We start from the raw sequence: 25,326 nt of genomic DNA, 5'->3' as shown, positions 1-25,326 counted from the left end.
AGAATAGTCATGAATCTCATTTTAGGGGAAGGGCTTTTAGGTTATCCTCTCTTCCATTGCCTGATTGTCAGATTGTGTCATCCTTGTAGGTCTCTGGAGATCTCCCTAGTTCCAGATCTCTTCTCGGACCTGTAGTGGCCCTGTCTCATTCCTCTTGTTCTCATCCCCTGACACCCCCATGCTCCCAGTTTGCTCAGGGGTTCTTGTGTCCCTCCCCTTCTTCAAGGAGCCATGAGATCTTCTCTTGGGGTCCTCCTTGTTTCCTAGCTCCTCTGGCAGTGTGTATTGTAGGCTGGTAATCCTTTGCTCTGTCTAAAGTCCATACCATGTTTGTCTTTTTGTAACTGGGTTACCTCACTCAGGATGGTTTCTTCTAGTTTCATCCATTTGCCTGCAATTTCAAGATTCCATTGTTTTTTTCCACTGAGTAGTACTACATTGTGTAAATGTACCACATTTTCTCTATCCATTCTTCAGCTGAGATACATCTAGGTTGCTTCCAGGTTCTGGTTATTACAAACAATGCTACTATGAACATAGTTGAACATATGTCCTTATTGTATGAATGTGCATTCTTTGGGTATATGCCCAAGAGAGGAATTACTGGATCTTGAGGTAGATTGATTTGTTTTCCTGAGAAACCACCATATTGATTTCCAAAGTGGTCGTATAAGTTTGTATTCCCACCAGCAATGGAGGAGTGTTCCTCTTTCTCCACATCCTCTCCAGCATAAACTGTCATTGGTGTTTTTTATTTTAGCCATTCTGGCTGGTGTAAGTTGGTATCTCAGAGTTGTTTTGAGTTGTATTTCCCTGATGCCTAAGGATGTTGAGCACTCTCTGTTGTTTTATTTTTTGGCACGGGGGGGGGGGTGTGAGACAGGGTTTCTCTATGGCTTGGAGGCTGTCCTGGAACTAGCTCTTGTAGACCAAGCTAGTCTCGAACTCACAGAGATCCTTCTGCCTCTGCCTCGTGAGTGCTGGGATTAAAGGCGTGCTCCACCACTTTGAGCCATTTTAGATTCCTCTATTGAGAATTGTCTATTTAGTTCTACACCCCACTTTTTAATTGGATTGTTTGGTGTTTTGGTGACTAGCTTCTTGAGTTCATTGTATATTTTGGAGATCAGCCCTCTGTCAGATGTGGGGTTGGTGAAGATTTTTTTCCCATTCTGTGGGCTGCCATTTTGTCTTGGTGACTGTGTCCTTTGCCTTACAAAAGCTTCTCAGTTTTAGGAGGTCCCATTTATTAATTGTCAATCTCAATGTCTGTGCTACTGGTGTTATGCTCAGGAAGCGGTCTCCTGTACCAATTCGTTCAAGGGTACCTCCCACTTTCTCTTCTAAGAGGTTCAGTGTGGCTGGATTTTTGTTGAGGTCTTTGATCCATTTGGACTTAAGTTTTATGCATGGTGATAGATATGGATCTATCTGTAATCTTCTACATGTCCGAATCCAGTTATGCCAGCACCATTTGTTGAAGATGCTTTCTTTTTTTCCATTGGATAACTTTAGTTTCTTTGTCAAAAATCAGGTGTTTGTAGGTGTGTGGGTTAATATCAGCATTTTCAATTTGATTCCATTGGTCTACCTGCCTATTTTTTTGCCTATACCAAGCTGTTTTCAGGACTATGGCTCTATAATGGAGCTTGAAGTCAGGGATGGTGGTGCCTCCCAAAGTTCCTTTATTGTTCAGGGTTGTTTTGTCTATCTTGGGTTTTTTTGTTTTTGTTTTTGTTTTTGTTTTGTTTTTCCATATAAATTTGAGTATTGATCTTTCAAGGTCTGTGAAGAATTGTGCTAGGATTTTGATCTTGAATCTGTAGATTGCTTTTGGCAAGATTGCCATTTTTTACTGTGTTGATCCTACCTATCCAAGAGCATGGGAGATCTTTCCTTTTTCTGGTATTTTTTTTAATTTCTTTCTTTAAAGACCCAACTTCTGTCTTAGTTAGGGTTTTATTGTTGTGAAGAGATACTATGACCACTCACCTCTTATAAAGGAAAACATTTGATTGGGGCTAGCCTACAGTTCAGGGATTCAGTCCATTATCGTCATGGAGGGAAGCATGGTGGTAGACAGGCAAACATGGTGCTAGAGAAGGAGCTTAGAGTTTTTGATCTCTAGGCAGCAGGGATAGACTTGGGCCTGGCTTGAGCACCTGAGACCTCAAAGCTTGTCCGCAGTGATATTTACTCCAACAAGGCCACAACTACTCCTATAAGGCCACACCTCCCAATAGTGCCACTTCCTATGAGCCTTTGAGTCATTTTCATTCAAACTGCCACAATGTTGATGTGCAGATAAAAAGTTTCATTGTTTGTAGTTGACTTTATACACTGCACTTAAAAAGGAGATGATGAAGGTAAGAGGAGCTTGGTTGCTTAGGCCTCAGCAGGGAAAATGACTGTGATGTTGGAGCACAGGAGAACTAAGCTTGTGAGGAGGAAGAAAGGGACACATTCAGTCAAATGCTGGGTCTAATTTCCTTTTAAGATAATGTGAATTATCCTATAAATCTGAGAAGTTTAGGGGATTTTTTATTTCTAATTCAACTTTGCTTATTAATTTTTCTTTATTTTAGAAGGTAGGGTCCTTTGGTGATATCAGTAAACCAATATTCTTTCATAGGAAACATTTTGTGTTTGTTTTGTCAGTTTTAGGTAGGTTATTTTCATTTTACCAATACGATGTGGAGATTTTCTTCATTAGATACTTTTCTTTTTGCTGTGACAAAATCCGTAGCAATAGCAATGTGTGCACGGGGTTGTTTTGGCTCAACATTTTAGGTTCCATCATGGCACGGAAGTCAGGGTGGTAGCTGGTCACAGCGCAGCCATAGTCTGGATGCAGAGAGCCATGGCTGCCAGTATACCCCCTGCTTGCTCCCTTTTTAGTGTTATCTCAGACCTTAGTTCATGGGATGGTGCTGCCCACAGATAGGGTGGGTCTTCCTGCCTCCGCTAATCTAATCCGAAAAATCCCACATCGACATTCAATGGCTGGTCTCCTGGGTGATTCTCCATCATTTCAAGTTGATGGAATCAATTATCACAGTTATGGGGAAGCAAGTGAGATAAGCAATTAGTAGATTAGGGAATAAAGGGGAAGTTAGAAGGAAGCGGCTTCATGTGAAGAGAGAAGTGGTGGTCTGGTGCATTGACAGAATCCAGCAAGAGTTGGGAAGGGACCCTCGTGGTTTCACCCGTGGTGGATTTGATGGAGGCTGAAGGAAAGTCACTTTCACTGGGGATATGCCATGGTCGTCCATGCTCTAGTGAATAACTCCATACCCATGCACAGTAGGCAGCACTAACTTGTCTCTGAGTTATTAGTAATAAAACAACAAAAAGAGAGTATGAAGTTGGAAAAAAAATGATTGAGGGCTCTAAGGGGAGGTGGAAGAAGGTATGGGGATCAAAATGAACAAAACACACTAATAAGTAGACGAAATTCTCAAATCATAATTATATTTTAAAAATAGATAAAGAGTATAATGAAAGCATTTAACTCTGATAGTCCTTAGGCTAATTGTGGTGTTATAAATTTGTGATTTTAGTATCTTTCCTGGTTTTATTTGGCATTCCAAGTAGCTATGTTAATCCATTTAGTATAACCTACCTTTATATTATTCCTGGAGACAATTTTAATGAGTAACTAAAAATAATTTAGTAAATAATAGGGCTGCTGATTTTCTCATCACTAGTGATACATATCAACAACATGTTTTCTGCAGATAGCTACTATGTTACATGGGGAGCCCGACATAGCTCAGTAACAAACACACTTCCAGGACAGCCATTACCTCCACATGGGAAACCACTTGGCAAACTGACCTCTGCAGACCTGAAGGATGTCATTAAGAAGGTATGGGAATCATGCCTGGAAGTAAGGTTTGGTTAAGGTATTTGTTGGGAAATTTTGAGTACGTGAAATGAAAGATCGCACAATAGACAGAACCTGTCCTACTCTTTGAAGTTTTAGTTCTTTCTGGCAGACGTTACTAGATACAAGAATGTATGTAAAATTACTAAGATTTTTTAAAGACAGTATTAATTACCATTGGGATAGCAATGAGAATAGTGATTGGGAAGCAATCCTGCAATGGAGAGTGTCACACCACAATGTCAAGGTCACCTGGTGAAAGACAGAATAGGTGGGCCCCAGGGTGGCATCATCAGTGTCAGGTCACCTGGTGAAGGCTAGAGATTGTGAGTCTCCATCTTCTGTGCAGTTTCTTCTTCCTGGTCTTTCTTTTGCCCTTCCACCTCCTTCCCTTCTGCCCCTTTTGCTTTATCCCCACCCCCTTGCTTTCAGTTTAGTTGTAAGGAAGAAGAAGCACTGTGACATATACATTCTTTTTTATTGTGTGTAACTTATGCTTGTGGGTACCCTTGGAGGCCAGAAGACAATGTCAGACCCACCAGAGCTACAGCTAAGTTAGGCTGTGAGGGCAGCCCTTCATGTGTACGGGGAACAAAACCCAGTTCAGCTGTGGTGCTGTCCAAAGCTAGTTGAATTTTGTTCACCCTTGAACTTGTGTCATGAGTTTTTCATATACCTACAAGGTTGGGTTATTGCATAGTAAAATTTTAGATGTGAAATAAAATAGTCACTTTACCCTTTTCTTGAAAGTGTCAAATATATAATATTTTACTGTAAATAAGTAATATTTTAAAAAGATATATTTATTTACGTGTGTGTGAGACTGTGTGTGTGTGTGTGTGTGTGTGTGTGTGTGTGTGTGTTTGTGTGTGTGTGTGTGGACTTCATGAGAGCGTGTACACCATGTGCGTGCAGGAGTTGTGCAGGTCAGAGGAATGAATCAGATGTCCTGGAACTGCAGTTACAGGCCATGAGGATTCTGGTAACAAAACCCATATCCAGCAAGACTTCTGAGCCATCTCTCCAGCCTCAGTAAAGTAATGTTTTGTTGTATAACTAGAAATTACATTAATTATAAAATCTGTTTTGTTTTCAAAGGGTCTTATTCACTATGGACGAGATAACCAGAATTTAGATATTTTGCTTTTCCAAGAAGTTCTGGAATATATGTCTAGGATAGACAGAGTGCTAAGTTTCCCCGGAGGCTCACTTCTGTTGGCAGGACGAAGTGGCGTGGGACGGCGGACTGCCACATCTATAGTCAGTCACATGCATGGCGCAGTGCTCTTCTCCCCAAAGATTTCCAGAGGCTATGAGCCAAAGCAGTTCAGAAATGATCTCAAACATGTGAGTTGTGGACATTGTCTTCCTTTATTTGGTTTTAAATCTTGCTAGTTAGTAAACTTTTAAGACTCCCTCATGTAACACAGTTTTCCTTTTAATTTTAATTTTATTTTTCACTAAATCTTCATTTGTACATGGGAGATTCCTGTTGGGATATCCAGGTTGTGGGCATCTGAGATCATGGGATGTCAAGTTGGGTGATAAACAGGATTACATAGTTGTGTAGAAAGAGTATACTTAAGGAAGTATACTATACTTAAGGAAGTATACTTAAGGAAGTATGATCTAGTTTTTGCTTCAGTGACTTCTAAAATGAATTTTCCTTCAAGTAATAATTATTGACAACTTTAATTTACCTTCCAAATAATACAGTTAAAATATTATTTCCTTTCTGTTTCTCAGTTCTAATTAAGTTGGTAAATAGGCACTAGTAAGCTAGGCATGTACAACTGGGAGGAAAAGGCAGCAGGATCCTGGCAAGTTCAAGGCCAGCCTGAGACACATAGCAAGACCCTGTGTCTCAGAAATAATGCTAGCAGTAGTGACACCAAACCAACATCAACCAAACACTTGTAAATAGTCACTTCCCTGTGCAGAGGGTCCCTCTGCCCTGGAACTTGTGTGCCATGGCCAGCCTCACATGGACACTGCCTATTTCACTCCTCAAGACTGTGTTCAAGGGTATGTTGTCATGCCAGTCAAGGGTCATAACCTTTAACTGCTCCAAAAGTCAGTGAGAGGACTGGTCTTTCCCTTGTTTTGCAGGTGCTGCATCTCGCAGGGATCGAGTCACAGCAAGTTGTCTTACTTCTTGAGGATTACCAGTTTGTACATCCTACATTTTTGGAGATGATCAATAGCCTTTTGTCTTCAGGCAAGTGAATGGTTCCTATGAAGCAAATACAAGTTCTATTGTAAAAGTTAACCAATTAAAGTCACTTCATTAAGTTTACCTGTATTACAAGGAACCTTAAACATAGCTGTTACTAAGGTCCTAGAAGAATTGATATCTCATGCTTCATAAAACCAAGGATTATGTACAAGTTATTGTTAATACCTCTGGTAATGACTGAACAGAAAAATTTAATGTAAAAATTGAAAAGCATTTTGGATGTAAAATTTGTTTCGAATTGGTATATGCTAATCACAATAGAAAAGAAATGTAATATTCTTCCACAGGTGAGGTCCCTGGACTGTATACTCTGGAAGAGCTCGAGCCTTTGCTGTCACCTCTGAAAGATCAGGCATCCCAGGATGGCTTCTTTGGACCAGTCTTCAATTACTTCACATTCAGTAAGAGGCAGAGAGTACATTACTAAGTTTACATTCTGCTTGTAGTGAAATAAATAGGATTTAATATGGTGTTCTGCACAGCTTGGTACCCTGGCCTGATTAGGGGTGGGGAGGGAATGAAGAAAATTAGTAAACTTAATAAATGACAAATGTCTGTACAGAGAAATTGGGACAGGTGTGCCATGCTTGCTCTAGTGGAGTGGTTCCTACTGTACAATATCCCAGAACCTCAGTGTGATTATTATGTACAGCAGAGGAGGCAGACTTAGCTAGCCTAGGTAGGAGGTGCACTTACTAGTTTTGCACACACTGCTCAATCATTGGTAAAAACTCATACTTTTGCACACTGTCAACATTTGCACCTAGTCCTCAGAAAGATTTTGCCATTGCTCTAAGCCTGACCAGGGGAAGGGGTGCGGCTTTGTCACTTCTCATGGCCTGAGGCATTGGTCCTTAACATGGCCATGTACTTGTAAAGCAGTCGTATTCACTCAGCACTTCCTTAGCTCTCCACAATTTAATTTGCCTTACTTTTTTTATCAGATTGTGAAAGCATCTTTAAGCTTAGAGTTCTTTGATAATTGTTACCTTTTCTGTTATAGAAAGCACAGAAGAAGCCTGTAATAATAATATCTTAGGAAATGTTGGAATTACAGTGATGTTTTTGGAATACTAGCCTTACTGTCTGCATTTTCATTTGATTCTATTATACTTATTGTAGTAGTAGGTCTTGTCTTGAATAAGGCAGTCTTTATAGTGTTTTAAAATGCTAAGTAACTAATTTATACAGAAGCAGTTTCTTGTGCACTATGGAAATAAAATAGAATTTTTTAAAAGTATAAATCACAGAACCTGGCAATTCCTATATGATATCTTTATGAATCTTTTTTTAACATGTGTGCCTCATAATAACACAGGTGTACAAATATGTTCTATTCAGTCTTTGAGAATTTCATACACATATACTGTGTATCTTGATGATGCCAACTCCTTGTTCCCCATCTAACTCCTAGGCTTTCCTACCATTACCTACTCCCAAAATGGGTGTCTTCTTTTCGTAACCCACTGAGTCCAGTCATGTTGTCCTTGTTTCCATTGGCATGAGACCAGATACTGGCTCTTAGGCAATCTGCCAGGGGCCACTTCCTCGAGGAAGCAAGTATTTTTTTTTTTAACAAGTATGAAAAATCTCGCCTTAGTACTACTTTGTATTTTGCTCTTTCCCATAAGCAACTCCTACTGTTTCATTTATGAAAAATGTTTATCACAAAACCAGTCCCTATATAAGTTCTTATAATTTTCCATGATTACGGTTTCTCACAAATTTTTTAGGAATTCAACAAAACTTGCATATTGTCTTGATTATGGACTCTGCAAATATTAACTTCATAATAAACTGTGAGAGCAATCCAGCTTTGAATAAGAAATGCCAGGTGCTGTGGATGGAGGGCTGGTCAGACAGCAGTATGAAGAAGGTAGGTTCTTTTTTTGTTTGGTTTGGTTTTGGTTTTTGAGACAGGGTTTCTCTGTAGCTTTGGAGCCTGTCCTTGTCACACACTCTGTAGACCAGGCCGGCCTCGAACTCACAGAGATCTGCCTGCCTCTGCCTCCCGAGTTCTGGGTTTAAAGGAGTGGGCCACCCAGCTGAAGAAGGTATGTTCTGATGTTGAAGCATGCAGATGTGAGAGCCAAGCTTGTTCTACTTGAGGTCACTTTCAGTTTGTATTTGCTGCTAGTTTGCGCTAACTGAGGCCCTGGGCATTTCCACTATGTCTGGAAGTATCTCTGTTTTCTTTCTATTCTTGGGATAGTTTAGTTGACTATAGAATTTTAGATGAAAATTTTTAGTTGAGTATAGAAATTTTAATGGAATAAAGTGACAGTTATCTTTTTAAAAATTCTATGCTTTGGATTTAGTAGCCTTACAGGCACTAGCCTACAATTTAAAAAATAAAATTAAAAAACAAAACAAAACTTAGTATAGTAAGAATTTTACAAAGTGAAGATCTTTTTAAAAACACATTGAGAGCCTGATGGCACACACCTTTAATCTCAGCACTTGGGAGTCAGAGATAAATGGATCTCTGTGAGTTTGAGGCCAGCCTGGTACCAGGACAGGCTCTAAAGCCACACAAAGAAACCCTGTCTCTAAAAACCAAAAGAAAATAAAAAGCACATCAAGGGGCTGGATAGAGCTCTCCTGGGTGGACTGGGGGCTTATAAACATGGGAACTTGAGGGACTGGGTTGGGGGTGAGTGGAGGGGGAGAGTGCTGAGAGGGATGATTGGTATTGGGGGCTTTATGGGGTCAGGTAGAAGCCTGATGCATGGGAAACTCCCACTGAGTTTACAAGGATGACCCCAGCTAAGACTGGTGGCAGTAGTGGATGTATAGCCTGAACTGGCCATCCCCTGTGATCAGATTGGTGACTACCCCTATTGTCATTGGGGAGCCTTCATCCAGTGGCCTCCAATGGAGGCAGATTCAGAGCCCCACAGCCAAACACTGGATAGAGCTCAGAGAGTCCTGCTGAGGAAAGGGAGGAGGGATTGTGGGAGCCTGGGGGTGTCAGGAACATTTCAGGAAAACCCAGAGAAATGGCGAGCCTGGCTCATGGGAACTCACAGAGTCTGAACCAACAACCAGGGAACCTGCGTGGGACTGACCTGGGCCCTCTGCCTATATGTGACAGTTGTGTAGCTTGATCTATTTGTGGGACTCGTGTGAGTGGGAGCAGGAGCTGTCCCTGGTGCTTTGACTGGTTCTTGGGAGCCTGTTCCCCATGCTGGATTGCCTTGCTCAGCCTGAATACAGAGGAAGTGCTTGATCTTAAGGCAGCTTGATAAGCCATGCTTTGCTGCTGCCAGGGGAGGCCTGCCCATTTCTGAGCAAATAAAGAGGAGGTGTGGAATAGGGAGTGGGGACAGAGGGGAAGGGTGGGCAACCAAAATTGAGTTTAATGTGTGAGTTCATAGCACCATTCTAACTACAATCTGCTTATTTTACTTTATCTGAATCACTAATAACCTTAGACATTGTTCTTTGAGTAATATTCATACTCCCATTTGCTTACTTATTTTGTATAATAGAAATCTGTATCGTATCTGGTGCATTTCAGAGTAGTGTGGTGTTACATCGCAGACAAATAGAGGGCAGGCATATTGCTTTAGCCTGTGTGAATAGAAAGTGAGCAGCTATGAAATTCTGGATATAGTCTCTGTTTTCTCCCTAATTCAGAAGTGATGCTACTCCTTGAGGTGAAGGATGAGAGAAGATACTTGGCAGGCCTGAGGAGATGCACAAAGACAGAGTCTGTGAGAATGAGAGGAGGGAGAGCTTGAGTCTATTTGCTTGAGGCCAGCACAGTTGTGTGTTTTTTCTGAAGCCATCTGTAGCTAACGTGGTTTTCTACTTGAGTGTGTTGAAACAAGTTTGAGGAGGGGTGCTGAGGACACTTGTACAAATGAAATTATGTTTTACCAAGGAATGTAAGCTGCTAAGGTGAAAGTCAGGGTCTGAAAGAGGAGTGACAATGTAGAGGTGAATTAGTCCCTGGAGGTTGGATTGGAGCAGGGGCCGGGAGGATGTTGGTGTTGAGTGGGACTCAGCCTGGAAGGCAAGTGTCTTGGTAGAATGGTGAGAAACCCAAAGGTACAGGCTCACCATGGAACATGGGGACTGATTTGGGCACCAAGTGTGATCTCCCAGAGCCAAGTACAAAGTTGGGGGTGGTTCTGCATGCTTACAATCCCAACTCTGGGGAAGCAGATGGGTGGGTCCTTAGGCAGGCAGTTGGCCTGATTGGTGAGCTCCAGCACAGTGAGAAACCCTGTCTCCACAGAGGGGGAATGCAGCACTCCTGGGAATGACACGTGGGCTTGCCCTCTGGTGGCTTGCACATGCTTCCCTCACAGGTATTCTCCCAAATGCACTGTTCCCCACAAGTATTTACATAGAGCCTCTAAGAGGCTCTGTGCCTTGTCATAAATCAGTGAGAGAAGCTCAGCATTAGTTAAAGGGTATATTTTGGGTTACACTTTATTCAGTGGTAAAGAAATGTTCTGCATTTTAGATACCAGAAATGTTATTAAATGAAATAGACGAAGAGAAACATGACAAAAGAAGAAAAGAAGAAAAGAAAAAAAATCCAGGTATTTTGGTATAATTTATGTATTTATTGATTTATTTATTTATTTTGTTTCTGTATTTATGATATACTACTTTTTCTCATATTAGAGATTCATGGAAGATGATTATAAATTTAAATAATGTTAACTGTAGCACATCTTTGTACCACCAGCTCCCAAATAATGACATGAAGACTTATTATTAATTATGAAAGCTTAACTTTAGCTTAGGCTTATCCTACTAGCTCTTATAACTTTTTTTTCCAACTTTTTAAATTTGAGTTAGAAACAGGATTGTTTTACATGACAATCCCAGTTCCCTTCTCCCACCTGTCCTCCCCTACCACCCCTCCCCCAACTAAAACCCTATTTATCACATATCCTTTCTGCTCCCCCTGGATGGTAAGGCCTTCCATAGGGTGTCATCAGAGTCTTTTGTATCCTTTGGGATAGGGCCTAGGCCTTGTGTGTTGGCTCAGGGAGTATACCTCCACGTGGAATGGGCTCCCAAAGTTCACACCTATGCTAGGGTTAAGTACTAAACTTCTCCAGGAGGTCCCGTAGATTTCTGAGGTTTCCTCACAGAAACCCATGTTCCTGGGGTCTGGATCAGTCCCATGCTGGTATTCCAGCTATCAGTCTGGGGAGCAAGAGTTCCCGGATGTTCAGGTCAGCTGTTTCTGTGTGTTCCACCAGCCTGGTCTGGACCCCTGTGTTCTTCACTCGTCCTTCTCTGCATCTGGATTCCAGATCAGTTCAGTGATTAGTTGTGGGTGTCTGCTTCTACTTCCACCAGCTGCTGGATGAAGGCTATAGGATGGCATATAAGTCAGTCATCAATCTCATTATCAGGGGAGGGCATTTAAGGTAGCCTTTCCTCCGTTGCTTAGATTGTTAGCTGGTGTCATCTTTGTAGATCTCCAGACATTTCCCTAGTGCCTGATTTTTCTGTAAACCAAAAATGTCTCCCTCTATTAGGATATCTTCATTCTTGTTATCATCTGTTCTTCCCCTGACTCAACCTTTCTGCATCCCTCTTCCTCTCCCCTTCTCATTCTCTTAGCTCCCTCCCCCCTCTTCTCATGCTCCCAATTTACTCAGCAGATCCTGACCCTCTCTCCTTCTCCAGGGGACCATGTATGTCTCTCTTAGGGACCTCCTTGTTTATTAGCTTCTCTGGCAGTGTGGATTGTAGGCTGGTAATCCTTACTCTATGTTTAAAATCTGCAGATGAGTGAGTACAAACCATGTTTGTCTTTTTTACAATTGGGTTACCTCACTCAGAATGGTTTCTTCTAGATCCATCCATTTTCCTGCAAATTTCAAGATTCCATTGTTTTTTTCTGCTGAGTAGTACTCCATTGCGTAAATGTACCACATTTTTTCTATCCATTCTTCGGTTGAGGGGCATCTAGGCTGCTTCCAGTTTCTGGCTATTACAAATAGTGCTGCTATGAACATCATTGAACATATGTGCTTGTTGTGTGAATGTGCTTCTTTTGGGTATATGCCTAAGAGTGGAATTGCTGGATCTTGTGGTAGACTGATTCCCATTTTTTTGAGGAGTCGCCGGTACTGATTTCCAAAGTGGCTGTACTAGTTGGCACTTCCACCAGCAGTGGAGGAGTGTTCCCCTTTCTCCACATCCTCTCCAACATGAACTGTCAGTGTTTTTGATTTTGGCCATTCTGACAGGAGTAAGATGGTATCTCAGAGTTGTTTTGATTTGCATTTCCCTGATGGCTAAGGATGTTGAACACTTTCTTATGTGTCTTTCAGCCATTTTAATTCCTCTATTGAGAATTGTCTATTTAGTTCTGTAACCCACTTTTTAATTGGATTGTTTGGAGACTAGCTTATTGAGTTAATCCATTTCTTTTAATCTTCTGTCATGTGGCTCCTTAACTCATTTCTCCATACTGAACATGTTACTTTCTCTGCATCTGGCTAGTGACCCTGCCTTTCTTCCATTCTTAAGTCCTCTCTATCCCCAGAAATCTCACCTAATCTCTTCCTGTCTAGCTATTGCTCATTCAGCTCTTTATTAAACCAATTACAGTGACACATCTGTACCCAGTGTAAAGGGATATTCCACAGTGAACTGTTAACCGTCAGGTTTCTTGTGCATATTAAAATTTGAAGCTCTTTTCATTTTTAAGTTAAATTTATGTCATGTAGGAGCTAAAAGAGTATGTATATGTTAGAAATTCAAAAATTACTTTTCCTAGGGTCTGGGGAGATGTCTCAGTACCCTGCTTGCATGCATGCATGAGGCTCCAGTTTCACTGAGGACTCACGGAAGTGCTGGTATTGGCCCTTGCTTATAACCCCTGTGAGGAAGGCAGAGGCAGGAAGATCCCTGCGCTGGATACTCAGGCCACCTGGCTGAGTGGCTGAGACGAGTCTTGAAGTTGTTCTTTAGCCCCGTGTGCATGTGGGCTTTCATGTACACGTGAGCCCCTGTGAATTCACGCACACGCTCCATTCCCTACCTTTCACAGACACAATTATTTTTCTGACCTACTAAGTTGAAGTCCTGATTATATTGTTTTGATTTTGATCTGCAGATGTGTTATATAACTTCATTTAAGTTCAGAAAAGTTTTGTGATATAGTGTGAGTACAGAAGGTATAGTCTCTCAATTGTAATATTATTCCACATTAACATTGAATAAGCAATTTTTATATCATAGTCATATTTGTTTTTGACACAAGCATCTAACCATGAAACATTTTATTGAGCTTGTTTTATGCTAGATACAGGGCTGTTGACTGAAGGAGCTAGTGGCCTAGTGAAAACAAGAATTGTGCTGGGCATAGACATTAAATTCTGATGTAGGAAGGAAAGCGGTGGTAGCAGTTCCTCTAAAGGGTGTTGGAAAGTGCAGTGTTGGCATGGCAAGTACTGTAGAAGCAGACAGGCTCTAAAGAGCCAGTCTGGAAGAGGCACCCTGCTCAGTGTGTGATCCGAAGACAGATGGACAAGCAGCACAGGCGTGCATTTCTATGGAACTGGAAACAAGTGGAGGAAAGATCTGGAACAGAGGTTGGATCAGTTTCAGTGAAGTGGAAAGGGGTGGGCGGGGCCAGTAATGAACAGTTAGCATATTGTACTGAGCTTGCAGTCTGCTTAGTGAGTGATCTGGAGCTTCTGGGAGATTTTGGTGGCAATGTGATTAGGATTTCCTTTTAGGATCTCTAGGTCTGTCTCCCCACCTCCACCCCACCCCACTTTTTTCTCCAGCTATTGGGGAAAATGGAAGGTAACTAGAACACTTTTGACATGTACTTCTATGATGTGGGGCAGACAAACCCAGGAAGAGGTAAGGTAGACAGAAAAGGATGGACTTGGAGGGTATTGGGAAGTAGTTGCCACAAGGCTTGAATGTGTGATGGTTGTGACATACAAGAAAGGAGGAGTCAAGAGTGTCTCACTGGCTTCTTGCTTAAGAAGTAATTAGAAGTTTGACTGCAGGGAGGAATGTAGTCAGTGACAGGGAGTATGTATTTGATCACAGATAGATTGAAATACATTTGAAGTATTCTCTTCTTCTCTATCAAATGAGTAGATTTTATTTGGTTTAGAATCCCTTTTCTATTTCAAGTAGCTCTTACTATATTGACTTTTTGATTACATGCATAATATAGTTATAATTAATTTATAATGTTATGATAACCAGTAGAGTGATTTTACAGCAATAGCACTGCATGGGAGGAATGAATAACAGCAGAAAGATAGAGCCCACTGTCATCATAGAGTTCAGATCCTTCAGCAGCATAGCTTTTATGTTTTTAAGGTTTTATGTTTATAACTATACAGAATGGGGTATCTGAGATGTAAGTAAGATTATTTGATGTATTTTATTTTTATTTATTTTTTTTTGTTTTTTGAGACAGGGTTTCTCTGTGTAGCTTTGGAGCCTATCCTGGCACTCGATCTGGAGACCAGGCTGGCCTTGAATTCACAGAGATCTACCTGCCTCTGCCTCCCGAGTGCTGGGATTAAAGGCAAGCGCCACCAACACCCAGATATTTGATATAATTTTTAACGCATCATACTTACAAATAACTTGCTTCCTGTGTTTTCTAGTTGATCCTGACTTTCTAAAATCATTCTTATTAATCCACGAGTCTTGTAAAGCATATGGGGCCACCCCGAGCAGGTACATGACCTTTCTGCATGTGTATTCTGCCATCAGCAGCAGCAAGAAAAAGGAATTACTGAAAAGACAAAGTCATTTACAGGTATAGTATTGGTAATCTTGAAGATTTCAGTTTTAATTTTCAGTTATTATATGGAGTTACTGCCTATTGGGAATGACTCTGTGGACCACAATGCTATGCTGCATGTGACATCTATTTAGCATAAGTAAATAAGGCATAATAAACCCTCCAGAAACAATTATACTTCCATACAGTGTTTCCCACTAGATTTATACTAAGGTGTTTTTCTTCATTAATACTTATTTCACTTTTAAGGGATAACATTTAATTTTTCACTGGTATAGTGCTGCCCTTGAGGGTCTTCTTTTGGTTTTTCCAGACAGGGTTTCTCTGTGTAGCTTTGGAGCCTATCCTGGCACTTGCTCTGTAGACCAGGCTGTCCTCGAGATCACAGAGATCTGCCTGCCTCTGCCTCCCAGAGGGTCTTTTTTACATGAAAACATTTTAGAAATTGAGAAACCATTATTTAACTGGGCATAATCCCAGCTTGTTATCCAAGTACTTGTAAGACTGACACAGGAGGATTGGGCTAGCCTGGGCTAATTAGTAAATCTTTGTCTTAGGAGACCAGAAAAAAGAAAGAAAACAAAGGAAATGTAAAATGTGCTTTTGTTAATATTATTGGAGAGATTACTATTTGACATTATGAAACTGAAATTGTATTATATTATAAAATAATGTTTTTACTCATGCCACTTCTGTAGTGAGTCTTTCTCTGTCCCGCCAGCCAGCTCCCAAACAATCACACAGAGACTTCTTATTAATTTTTAAAGCTCAGCTGATAGCTTAGGCTTGTTTCTAACTAGCTCTTACAACTTAAATTAACCCATGTCTATTAATTTACATGCTGCCACATGGTTCGTGTCTTGTTACCTCATCTCCTGCATAACCTGCTTCCTTTGCCTCCTTCTGGCAACTCTGTGCTTCTTCCCAGAGTCCTCTCTGTTCCAAAAATCCTACTTAGCCATTGGCTGTTCAGCTTTTATATTAAATCAGTCTGAGTGACTTATCTTCACACAGTGTAAAGGAATATTCCATGACATTTCCCCCTTTTTGTCTTAATAACAAGGAAAGTTTTTAACTCTAACATAATAAAGCTATAGGTAATAAAAACAATTTTCAGGTAAGAATTATATTTGTAGTGTTCAATCTATTTGTATTTGGCATATTTGGAAAAATACCCCATTATTTATTCTCTCTTGATGAGTCCAAAGCTCTGTACTTAATTTGCCTTCTATCATAACTAAGAAAAACTATAACTATTACTCTCTCATCTTCAGCTCTATCAAAGACCCCAGAAGGATATAGTATTACCTGAGTAAACAGGAAGTGCAGTGCAAACCACTTCCAAAACAACAGAGACATCCGCTGCCTGGACAGTCACCCCAATGTTTCTCTGTAGTGTTGGGGCATCAATCTTTGTCCTATTGGGTTAGAATATCTGACAGACTTTCCTGTGAAGCAGGAATTTTTGAAGGACTGTCCTACCCTGTCTTGGCAAAGTTTGGCACTCACTTTCTTTTGTGTCTTACTTATCCAGTTTGACAGCATACTGTTAGCAGCTAAGGCAAGGGCTAGCTTTTGCCACAAAGAAAGCAAACTGCATATGGAGGTTCTTTGATACCTATCATCGTTTTATGACGATAAGTTTGATTGTTATAGATGACTAACTACTAATCTGTATTTTTTTTTTATTATCCTAAATAGCTTTCAAGGACTAGAACTTTACATTTCATTTATAGAGAAGCTGCATAGGTACAATACCTTAAACAAGAAACACAAACATATAATACAGTATAACAAAAATAACTTAAATTTGTGTCAGTGTACCAAAATCCATGCCAATTTAAAATATTTGAGACTAGTGGTTGTTCAAAAATAGATGTAACAATCCACCTTTTTATGTCATCATTTCTATATACAATGTCTCTCTTTTTCCCTTCAGAAAGAGATTGCTGAATCTGTCTCTTTTGTTTACTTTTCTCCCTGACCATGACCAGTGAAGATTTGTAACCAACCACCCTAAATTATGACAGACATTCATAGCACATTCATAGCATATTGAACGACCAAAACACACCCACCCCACTTCTTGGGAATGTGGGTATTGTTTCTCTAGGCTGCTTCCTGCTGTCGGGGTTGCTGGAATTTTGGAGAGACCCTGAAGAAATTAGGATAATGGTCAAGTCCTGGCTAGAATAGTCTGTGAGGCTGGACCAACTTAGTCAGCAGCCTTGAAACTGCTCTGGATGCAAAACTCTGAGGAACTGAAACAGATATTCTGAGAGGCTGGATCACCTAGGCCACCCATTTTCATTGGTGTCTGGTCCCCTTGATCTGAAAACACATAAACTTTCAAATTTAACATACTTATCTGCACTAACACAAGTATAGGCTGTGCATTGTACACAACCCAGCCAAAGATGATTTTTTTGTTTTGTTTTCTGTTTCAACAAGTAAAAAATATGTCACCTGTCTTGTAGTTTGTTAGGTTTATTTCTTTATGTCTATGGCCAGTATTTTCAGGGTGTTTTCCCCAATCAAATCTGATCTCTATCGATCTTGAATGAATTCACAGTCTTTCGATTTTTATGGAAACAAAAGCATAACATCTTCCCCAATATAACATTTTTTGACTTCCATTTTGAAGTTAAGACATTTTAAAAATATGTAGGTTGGTTTAATTTAGTAATTTTTATAATCCAGTGTCTCTCAGCAGCTATTGTTTACTCATCAGCAATCAAAACAAAAGTCATACAGGATCCAGACTCCCTGTGTATTTTCCATCTCTTACATGGCTTTTTCTTTTTTATTATTATTACTTTATTCTTTCTTTAAAGACTTTACTCTATTTTTAAACTATTTATTTATTTATTTACTTGGCTCTATATCCTTTTATTTTCTTAAGCGTTTGCACTTTGTTAAACACCCTGTAACCTCTCTAGAGGTTTTTTTTTTTTTTTTTTTTTCTGTTTCAACCTACTTTATTGCGTGTCTGTAACAACTTCTGTCAACATGAACAAAATCTTAAACCACAGCACAGCTTGGCTCATTGCACACTGGTGACTTAAGCCCGCATACAGTGGCTAGGAGATGAGTTACTCTACATCGGCTGGCCTGCATAAGAAACTGTTTTTGTGTGTTTCAAACCTTTTTAAAACCTTTCTCAGGTCTTACATGTAAACATGTGCTCCTACTTTGGATGGCACTTGTAGTGAGTCTTTCTCTGTCCCACCAGCCAGCTCCCAAACAATCACACAGAGACTTTCTATTAATTATGAAACCTCAGCTGATTGCTTAGGCTTGTTTCAACTAGCTCTTACAACTTAAATTGATGGCTGTTAATTTACATCCTGCCATGTGGCTTGTGGCTTGTTACCTCATCTCCTACATGGCCTGCTTTCACTGCCTCTCCTGGTGAATCCGCTCTTCTTCTTCCCAGCTTCTTCTCTGCTCTGAAAATCCTGCCTAGCGATTGGCCATTCAGCTTTTTATTAAACCAATCTGAGTGACATATCTTCACACAGTATAAAGTTGTATTCCATAGCAACTGTACATTCTGACCAGTTTTCTTTGGGTATTATTCTAAATATGGAGGCTCAACTTACATGTGGTTTTAAAATGCCAGCTTGTGGGGTGGAGCATTTGCTGATCATAGACAGGGTGCTGGGTTCAGTCCAGAGCACTATGTACTATGCACTTTGTACACTCCTCCACCCACACACAGCTTTTACTTTCCGGAGAGTATTTTCCAAGGTTCTACCTTCTCTCTGGTAGGGTAATATGATAGGATCCAACTTAATTTATGACCCAGTTATCTAAATCTTCCCTTATAATTTCTTTTCTTTCTTACTTAACCCATTGAGTCCATTTGGTGCTGCCTATGTGTATATGGCTGTGGGGTCATGTGGGAGCCTACCAGTGTCCACACTCTCAAAAAGAATGACTGCTTGCAGCCATCAGTTACCAATAGCTCTTCAATAAGGAGTGGAACTCCTTAGGGTCCCCTCCCCTACCTTGCTAGAATTTTTAACTGGCTTTATCTTCCACAAGACCTTGGTCAGGTAACCAGAGCTGCTCTGATTTCATATGTGCAATAGCTGTGTCATGTCTGGAGGAGAGCATTTCACGGCACTCCTCTCCAGCCTCTGGTCTTTTACTTTCTTTCCCTCTTCCTTTGTGTTCTGAGTCTTCTAGCTGGGCTTGGTATAGCTGCCCATCTATGGCTGAACACTAACAGTCTCTCTCTGACTTTGAAACATTAATGTCCATCTGCATTAACTATTACCTAACACCACAAGCAGCTTCTCTGCCCAAGATAGGTACCAACACCATGAGCATTGGAGCTCAGATGGAAAGGTACCTGGCAGTTGGGAGCCAAAGAATACCACAAAGCCACTGTACATGCCACAGCTCTGCTCTAGGGAAAGGTTTTTCCCAATGGAAATGTAACAACTGGTGGGGCAGGGTTTCCCCAGCAAAAGTGTTAAGAGTTCTGCTCAGGTCCAGTGAAGTGTAAAACTCTTTCCAGTAGGGGAAAGTTTCCTCAGGGAAATTGTTTCAGTTCTGCTGCAACTGGACTCCACTCAAACAAACAAACCTCACTGAAACTTATTGGGAGGAACATCTGGGAGGGGAGCTGCCTCAAAGGTGTGAGGCTGCAGCAAGCTGCACAGGGCACAGAGCTTATCTAGGGCTTCTTGCTGTGTGGGCGGGCATTGGTGGGGTTTTGTATCCTGATCTGGGGCAACCTTAGGGATTGATGGGATTCTACAGCCTGACTCTGGGACAAGTTCAGGGATTGGTTGGATTTCAAGCCCTAGTCTTGGGGTCAAGTCAGGGTTAGGGGTGTTTTTCCTTGGCCCTTTTTACCCTACAAACACAAGAAGGGAATTTGACAATGTGACCTTTGGTAGGAAAACAATATCACTAGGCTCTCCCCTGGGCCCCATGACTTCCATAGCCATGGGTTTGACTATGGTTGCAGTGCCCTTCATCAATTTAATCCTGTGGAGTAGGCCTCAAATCCAGTCTTGCATTATTGTACCAGTCAGCGCTTCTCACCTGACAGTTCTGTAGTGTGGCTTCTAAGGTCCAGTGCTGAATAAGACCACTACTGACTTTTCTCCCCCGAGCAGACTGCATAGCACCTTCCTGCAGTGTTAGAGCCAGCCACCAGGACAGAGTCAGTTCAAGGTTGATGTCTCATTATCCTGTAACCAAAGTATGTAGTGTCTTCCACAGTAGTGTCTTAGTGCGTTAGCTAAAGTGGGGAACTAAGAGGCTGTGAAGCCAGTAACTAAAGATGATGTGGGGAGGGTTGATGTCCTGATTTATTTCTTAATGGTGCTTTGGGTAAATTATTTAAACTTGTGGAATTGTTCCTTCATTGAGTCAGAGGTGTGTGTGTGTGTGTGTGTGTGTGTGTGTGAGAGAGAGAGAGAGAGAGAGAGAGAGAGAGAGAGAGAGAGAGAGAGAGAGAGAGAGAGAGAGAGATTCTGTGTGATACCTATATTCTGTTTAGGTGTTCAGAAAATATTGTTTAAATTCTCCTTTCTCCTTGACTGTCTCTAAATCTGATAGAGGACAGAAAGCAAGTTTGCTTAACGGAAGATATTCCGTTAGATTAGAGACTTTGGAGAAGGATAGAGGACCATAATGGCCACTCCAGGTCAAATGGCCATGCAGAGCAGGGCATACTTTTAGTGATGTCCACCAGCACTGTGTGTGAGGTAAACACAGCCAGCCTGCTATAAGAAAGACCCCTCTGGCTACAGACTGAACGATGCACTGACTCTTCCTTTTACTTCTGTCACATACAAATGAAAAAAGGAGATTCAGTCCACTAATTAGATTATGGAATATTATGTTGTTCTGTTCAGCATCACTGTCAGGCTTTAAAGCAGTGCCTCTCAACTTTCCTAATGCTATGAATCCTTAATACAGCTCCTCATGCTATGCTGACCCCAGCCATACAATTCTTTCATTGCTACTTCATAACTGTAATTTTGCTACTGTTATGAATAGCAGTGTAAATATCTGATATGTGAGCCCCCAAGGGGGTCACAACCCACAGGTTGAGAACTACCAATTTAAAGTGTGTTTTCCATTACATTTCTGCCAAGTATTTTATTTCATCTTAATGGATATGACACTTAATAAAACATTCTAATTAGCACTAAGAAAAAAAAAGGTCCCCTTCTTTATTTGATTGTTTCATGAAGGACTTTCCTGTATGTATATAGAATTCACACACACACACACACACACACACACACACACACACACACACACACACACACACACACATATATATACATATATGTATATGTGTATATATATACATACATACATACATACATACATACATACATATATATATATCCAATCAATGTTGTATTGATGTAGGCTGGTGTGTCTAAACTAAATGAAGCCAAAGCTCTCGTGGATGAGTTGAACAGAAAGGCCGGTGAGCAGAGCATATTGCTTCGAATGAAGCAGGACGAAGCCGATGCTGCCCTTCAGGAGATCACTGTGTCCATGCAGGTGATGTTTGGGGAGGGTCTGGTGCCAGTTGATAAACAACTGGAGGACATCTATAGTTGCTTGTCAGTTGGTGCAAAAAATAAGATTTTTAACTTAGATTGAAAGGGATTGGTCATTCATACTGGCTCACATTGAGCTTTAGAGGACATGCATGCTACTTCCCATATTGCTCACACTGATGGTGCCACCTCCAGGTGCCTCATGCTCACGTAAATTAGTTATTTGTATATTAAATCAGTGTAGACCTGTATGCAACTGATGTTGTCTACATTCTCCTTGGTAAGTAGATATCTCCTTTAGCTTAAGCTCTCCTTCAGACTTTGACATTTCCTTTGTTTAATACTTTCAAGATTCATGAAATACCTTTTAAAATCACATTTAGACTTTGATGATATGTTCAATTTAGTTATATTACCTAAGCATCACCTTTCTTCTGTTGAGTTTATTCCAAGGAAGCTCGTCAGTTCTTCCTTTGCCTGGGTGTCATGTATGCTCTGCCCAGTGTGTCATTTTTACCTCCAGCCTCAGAGGGCTGTGAAGCTGCCCACCCGCCTTGTGTTCTGCAGCTGAATCTCCTTTGAGCTGCCCGTTATGTGTGAAATCTGCCCTTTCAACCTGGTTTTGAAGGTGCAGAATAAGGCAGGCTTGAGAATGAATTTAGTGATTTTCCTATTCCTTGTTTCTGTTTTGTTGATGGTGGTAAAAATAGAGATAATATTTGAAGACAACTTATAAATCATACTAGACCTCTGTGCTATCATTCTGTTTTTATCTATTTCTCAAATATACTTTCGAATTGTCCTGCTTGGTTTATTCGTTTTTGTCAGCTCGAACAAGCTAGAGTTATCTGGAAAGAGGACCCTCAATTGAGAAAATGCCTTCATCATGCTACTGACCAAAACTTAATATAAAAACTTAGGCAACATTATTTTAAGAAAGGTTAATGATTTTTTGTCATGTTTTGAACACTGAGTACATTATAAGTGATTGTAATGTCGATTAACTATTCCTGCAGGATGCTAGTGAGCAAAAGACAGAACTTGAAAGACTAAAACAGAAAATAGCAGAAGAAGTTGTTAAAATTGAAGAAAGAAAAAGTAAAATTGATGATGAATTAAAAGAAGTACAAGTAAGTTAAAAATACATATTATAACTAAATGTGAATATTCCTTTCACATATTTGAGCTTCAGTGTTATTGTGGCTCAGTTTATTTCATAGCACTGTTGCTAGTGTGGTCTGTGTCTGACATATTAGACGTGGAAGTAGAAGTTAGCAGGAGAGCCTGCTGGGGTGAATCAAGACAGGCTGTTTGTTAAATCTGTTTCTCCAGACTTGACTAAGTGACTAGACTTTTCTTACAATACAAATCCCTCTGAAAAATGGAAAAGTATTTCAAAGCAAATTAGGTTTGCTAAATTAGGAAGGTGCAGTCATGGTGGCAAGATTGTTTTACTTGATTAGTATGGACATTGTTTTCTTTTGTGTGTTTAAAAGAAGAAGACGGTTAGTACCTATCGCCATTACACTAAAATGCCAATATGTATTATGTGATCTGTAAAATGTTACTGATCTTTAAAAGCACATACATTGGCAGTTTCTGATGTGTCTGTCTCTTAGCCTCTAGTCAATGAAGCTAAGCTAGCTGTTGGAAACATTAGACCAGAGTCTCTCTCAGAAATCCGCTCACTGCGCATGCCACCAGATGTAATCCGAGACATTCTTGAAGGAGTTTTGAGGTTGATGGGGATCTTTGATACATCATGGGTAAGCATGAAAAGGTAAGTTATTTTTAATTTGTACAAAATGTCTTTTTTTCCACCAATGAACGCTATCTGCCTATAGACATATAGTTTTGGGTCACAGTTATAGTGGTATTTTCATGGCAGGGAAGGGTAGAGCAGCTCACATTGCTAGAACCAGTAAGCAGACAAGATATTTGCTTTAGGTGATGTGTCCTTTCATTCTGTCTGGTGCTCTGCACATTGGATTGTGCTGCCCAGCAGCTCTCTGTGGAGGTGCCAGGGCTGTGCTTTAACCTCCCAGTCACCTCTCCATCCTCTCAGATGGATAGTCAAGACTAACCATCGCAAGTTTCAACACCTTTTGTCAGCTTGGCACCCAAACACATTTCCTAAGCCATAGTATTCTACCCTCTTGGTCCCTGAACGGCATTCCATCATAAAGTATGCTCTGTCCATCTACATGAGACCCTTAGATTTCATGGTTGTGACATTGATCAGAAGTCCAGAGTTTCTCCTGAGAATCTAGGCAATCTTTTAGCTATTAGCTCTAATAGGATTAAAAAGCAGGCTGTATACGATGAACACACAGTGACACAGTATAATTCCTTACACAGAAGGAATTGGGACCAAAGCAAGTCTGTAGGCAGTATGACAAACATTAAATTCCCCAGCTCCATGCATAGCATCTGGGATTTGTGTTTGTTGTGTAAGTTACAAAGGGTTTGGGCAGCCCTGTGCTACGTTCAGCCTACATGGCCACTTTGGGGATGACTTTTTGTCTGCATTTTTCCATGTTTCTGCTACCTCTAACTTCTTTAGTTCTCCACTTTATCTTTAGTTTCACTCATTACCCTCTCAGGGCTTGCTATAAATTCCATAGCTTCCAGCACTTTCTTTGAAATCCAGTTACCCCATAATTCTTGCATGCTGGATGCCTTCAAACCCTGCAATCACATGGACAATGCCAGGTTTCCATTAAGCATTAGCTGGGCCTCCTCAGATGATGTCTGCTGATGCCTCTGAGTCCCTCTGTAACTGATCTCAGGGAAACACTTGTCACAGGGAGCTGCGTGAGAGCAAGGTACCACAGAGCTCTCTGCCCACAGCAGCATCTGAGATGAGATCAAGCCTTTACAACCTTTGGTCTGCTGATGCTTGAGATCATAACAAACTTTATCTGCCTTGTCCCAGGGCAATGCGCTGTTTTGTTTGTTGTTGTTTTCTAATAGCCCCAAATCCCTTCAGCTGGCTGCTGATTATTATTTATGGCATTATTATATCATTATTGTTATTTATTGGCTCCAGCCTTATTCTATTTTTTTGAGAAACTGCAGGATTTTAAACTCTTTCTGCTCTGCTTTTTGCTCACAGTTTTTTTGATCACAAAGCAGTCCGTGATAACCTGAATTCTGGGATACCTTAAAATTGTATCTGCCATTTTGACTAAACTGTGACCTTTTTTGTGTGTGTGTGTTTTCTTTTTTTTTTTTTCCAACTTTTTTTATTTGAATTAGAAACAGGATTGTTTTACATGACAATCCCAGTTCCCTTCTCCCACCCGTCCTCCCCTACCCCCCCCAACTAAAACCTTATCTGTCACACATCTTTTCTGCTCCCCCTGGATGGTGAAGCCTTCCATAGGGTGTCATCAGAGTCTATCGTATCCTTTGGGATAGGGCCTATGCCCACCCCCATGTATCTTGGCTCAGGGAGTATTCCTGTATATGGAATGGGCTCTCAAAATCCACACCTATGCTAGGTATAAATACTGGGCTTCTACAGGAGGTCCCATAGATTTCTGAGGTTTCCTCACAGAAACCCATGTTCCTGGGGTCTGGATCAGTCCTATGCTGGTATTCCAGCTATCAGACTGGAGCGCAAGAGTTCCCAGATGTTCAGGTCAGCTGTTTCCTTGTGTTTCACCAGCCTGGTCTAGACCCCTGTGCTCTTCACTGGTCCTTCTCTGCATCTGGGTTCCAGTTCAGATCGGTGATTAGTTATGGGTGTCTGCTTCTACTTCCACCAACTGTGACCTTTACAGGTAGCCATACACAGCATCTCCAGCAGGGAAGAAGATGTACACAAGCTTCTGACCATTTATTAGTGTTTGTAGTCTCATGAGGCATCCTCTAAGCTGCCCCCAGCGTCCCTGGACTTCTCCAG

General features: G+C 40.8%; 1 protein-coding gene across 4 annotated transcripts in view; it reads left to right on the top strand.

Moving 5' to 3' along the window:
* Positions 1 to 25,326, top strand: part of Dync2h1 (dynein cytoplasmic 2 heavy chain 1) — a 204,859-nt gene that overhangs the window by 77,075 nt on the left and 102,458 nt on the right. For all 4 annotated transcript variants that reach the window (XM_027415175.2, XM_027415174.2, XM_027415173.2 and 1 more), the window contains 10 exons: positions 3,738 to 3,868; positions 4,985 to 5,233; positions 5,996 to 6,104; positions 6,410 to 6,523; positions 7,856 to 7,998; positions 10,597 to 10,675; positions 14,741 to 14,895; positions 21,283 to 21,420; positions 22,436 to 22,549; positions 23,039 to 23,199. In XM_027415175.2, the coding sequence (XP_027270976.1) occupies positions 3,738 to 3,868; positions 4,985 to 5,233; positions 5,996 to 6,104; positions 6,410 to 6,523; positions 7,856 to 7,998; positions 10,597 to 10,675; positions 14,741 to 14,895; positions 21,283 to 21,420; positions 22,436 to 22,549; positions 23,039 to 23,199 (1,393 nt within the window). The remainder of the gene's footprint in view (positions 1 to 3,737; positions 3,869 to 4,984; positions 5,234 to 5,995; positions 6,105 to 6,409; positions 6,524 to 7,855; positions 7,999 to 10,596; positions 10,676 to 14,740; positions 14,896 to 21,282; positions 21,421 to 22,435; positions 22,550 to 23,038; positions 23,200 to 25,326) is intronic.

The sequence above is a fragment of the Cricetulus griseus genome, chromosome 4 (genome assembly GCF_003668045.3).
Source record: "Cricetulus griseus strain 17A/GY chromosome 4, alternate assembly CriGri-PICRH-1.0, whole genome shotgun sequence".
Classification (NCBI taxonomy): Eukaryota; Metazoa; Chordata; class Mammalia; order Rodentia; family Cricetidae; genus Cricetulus; species Cricetulus griseus.
Note: the sequence above shows the minus strand (reverse complement) of the source record. Positions and strands in the feature narration are given on the sequence as shown.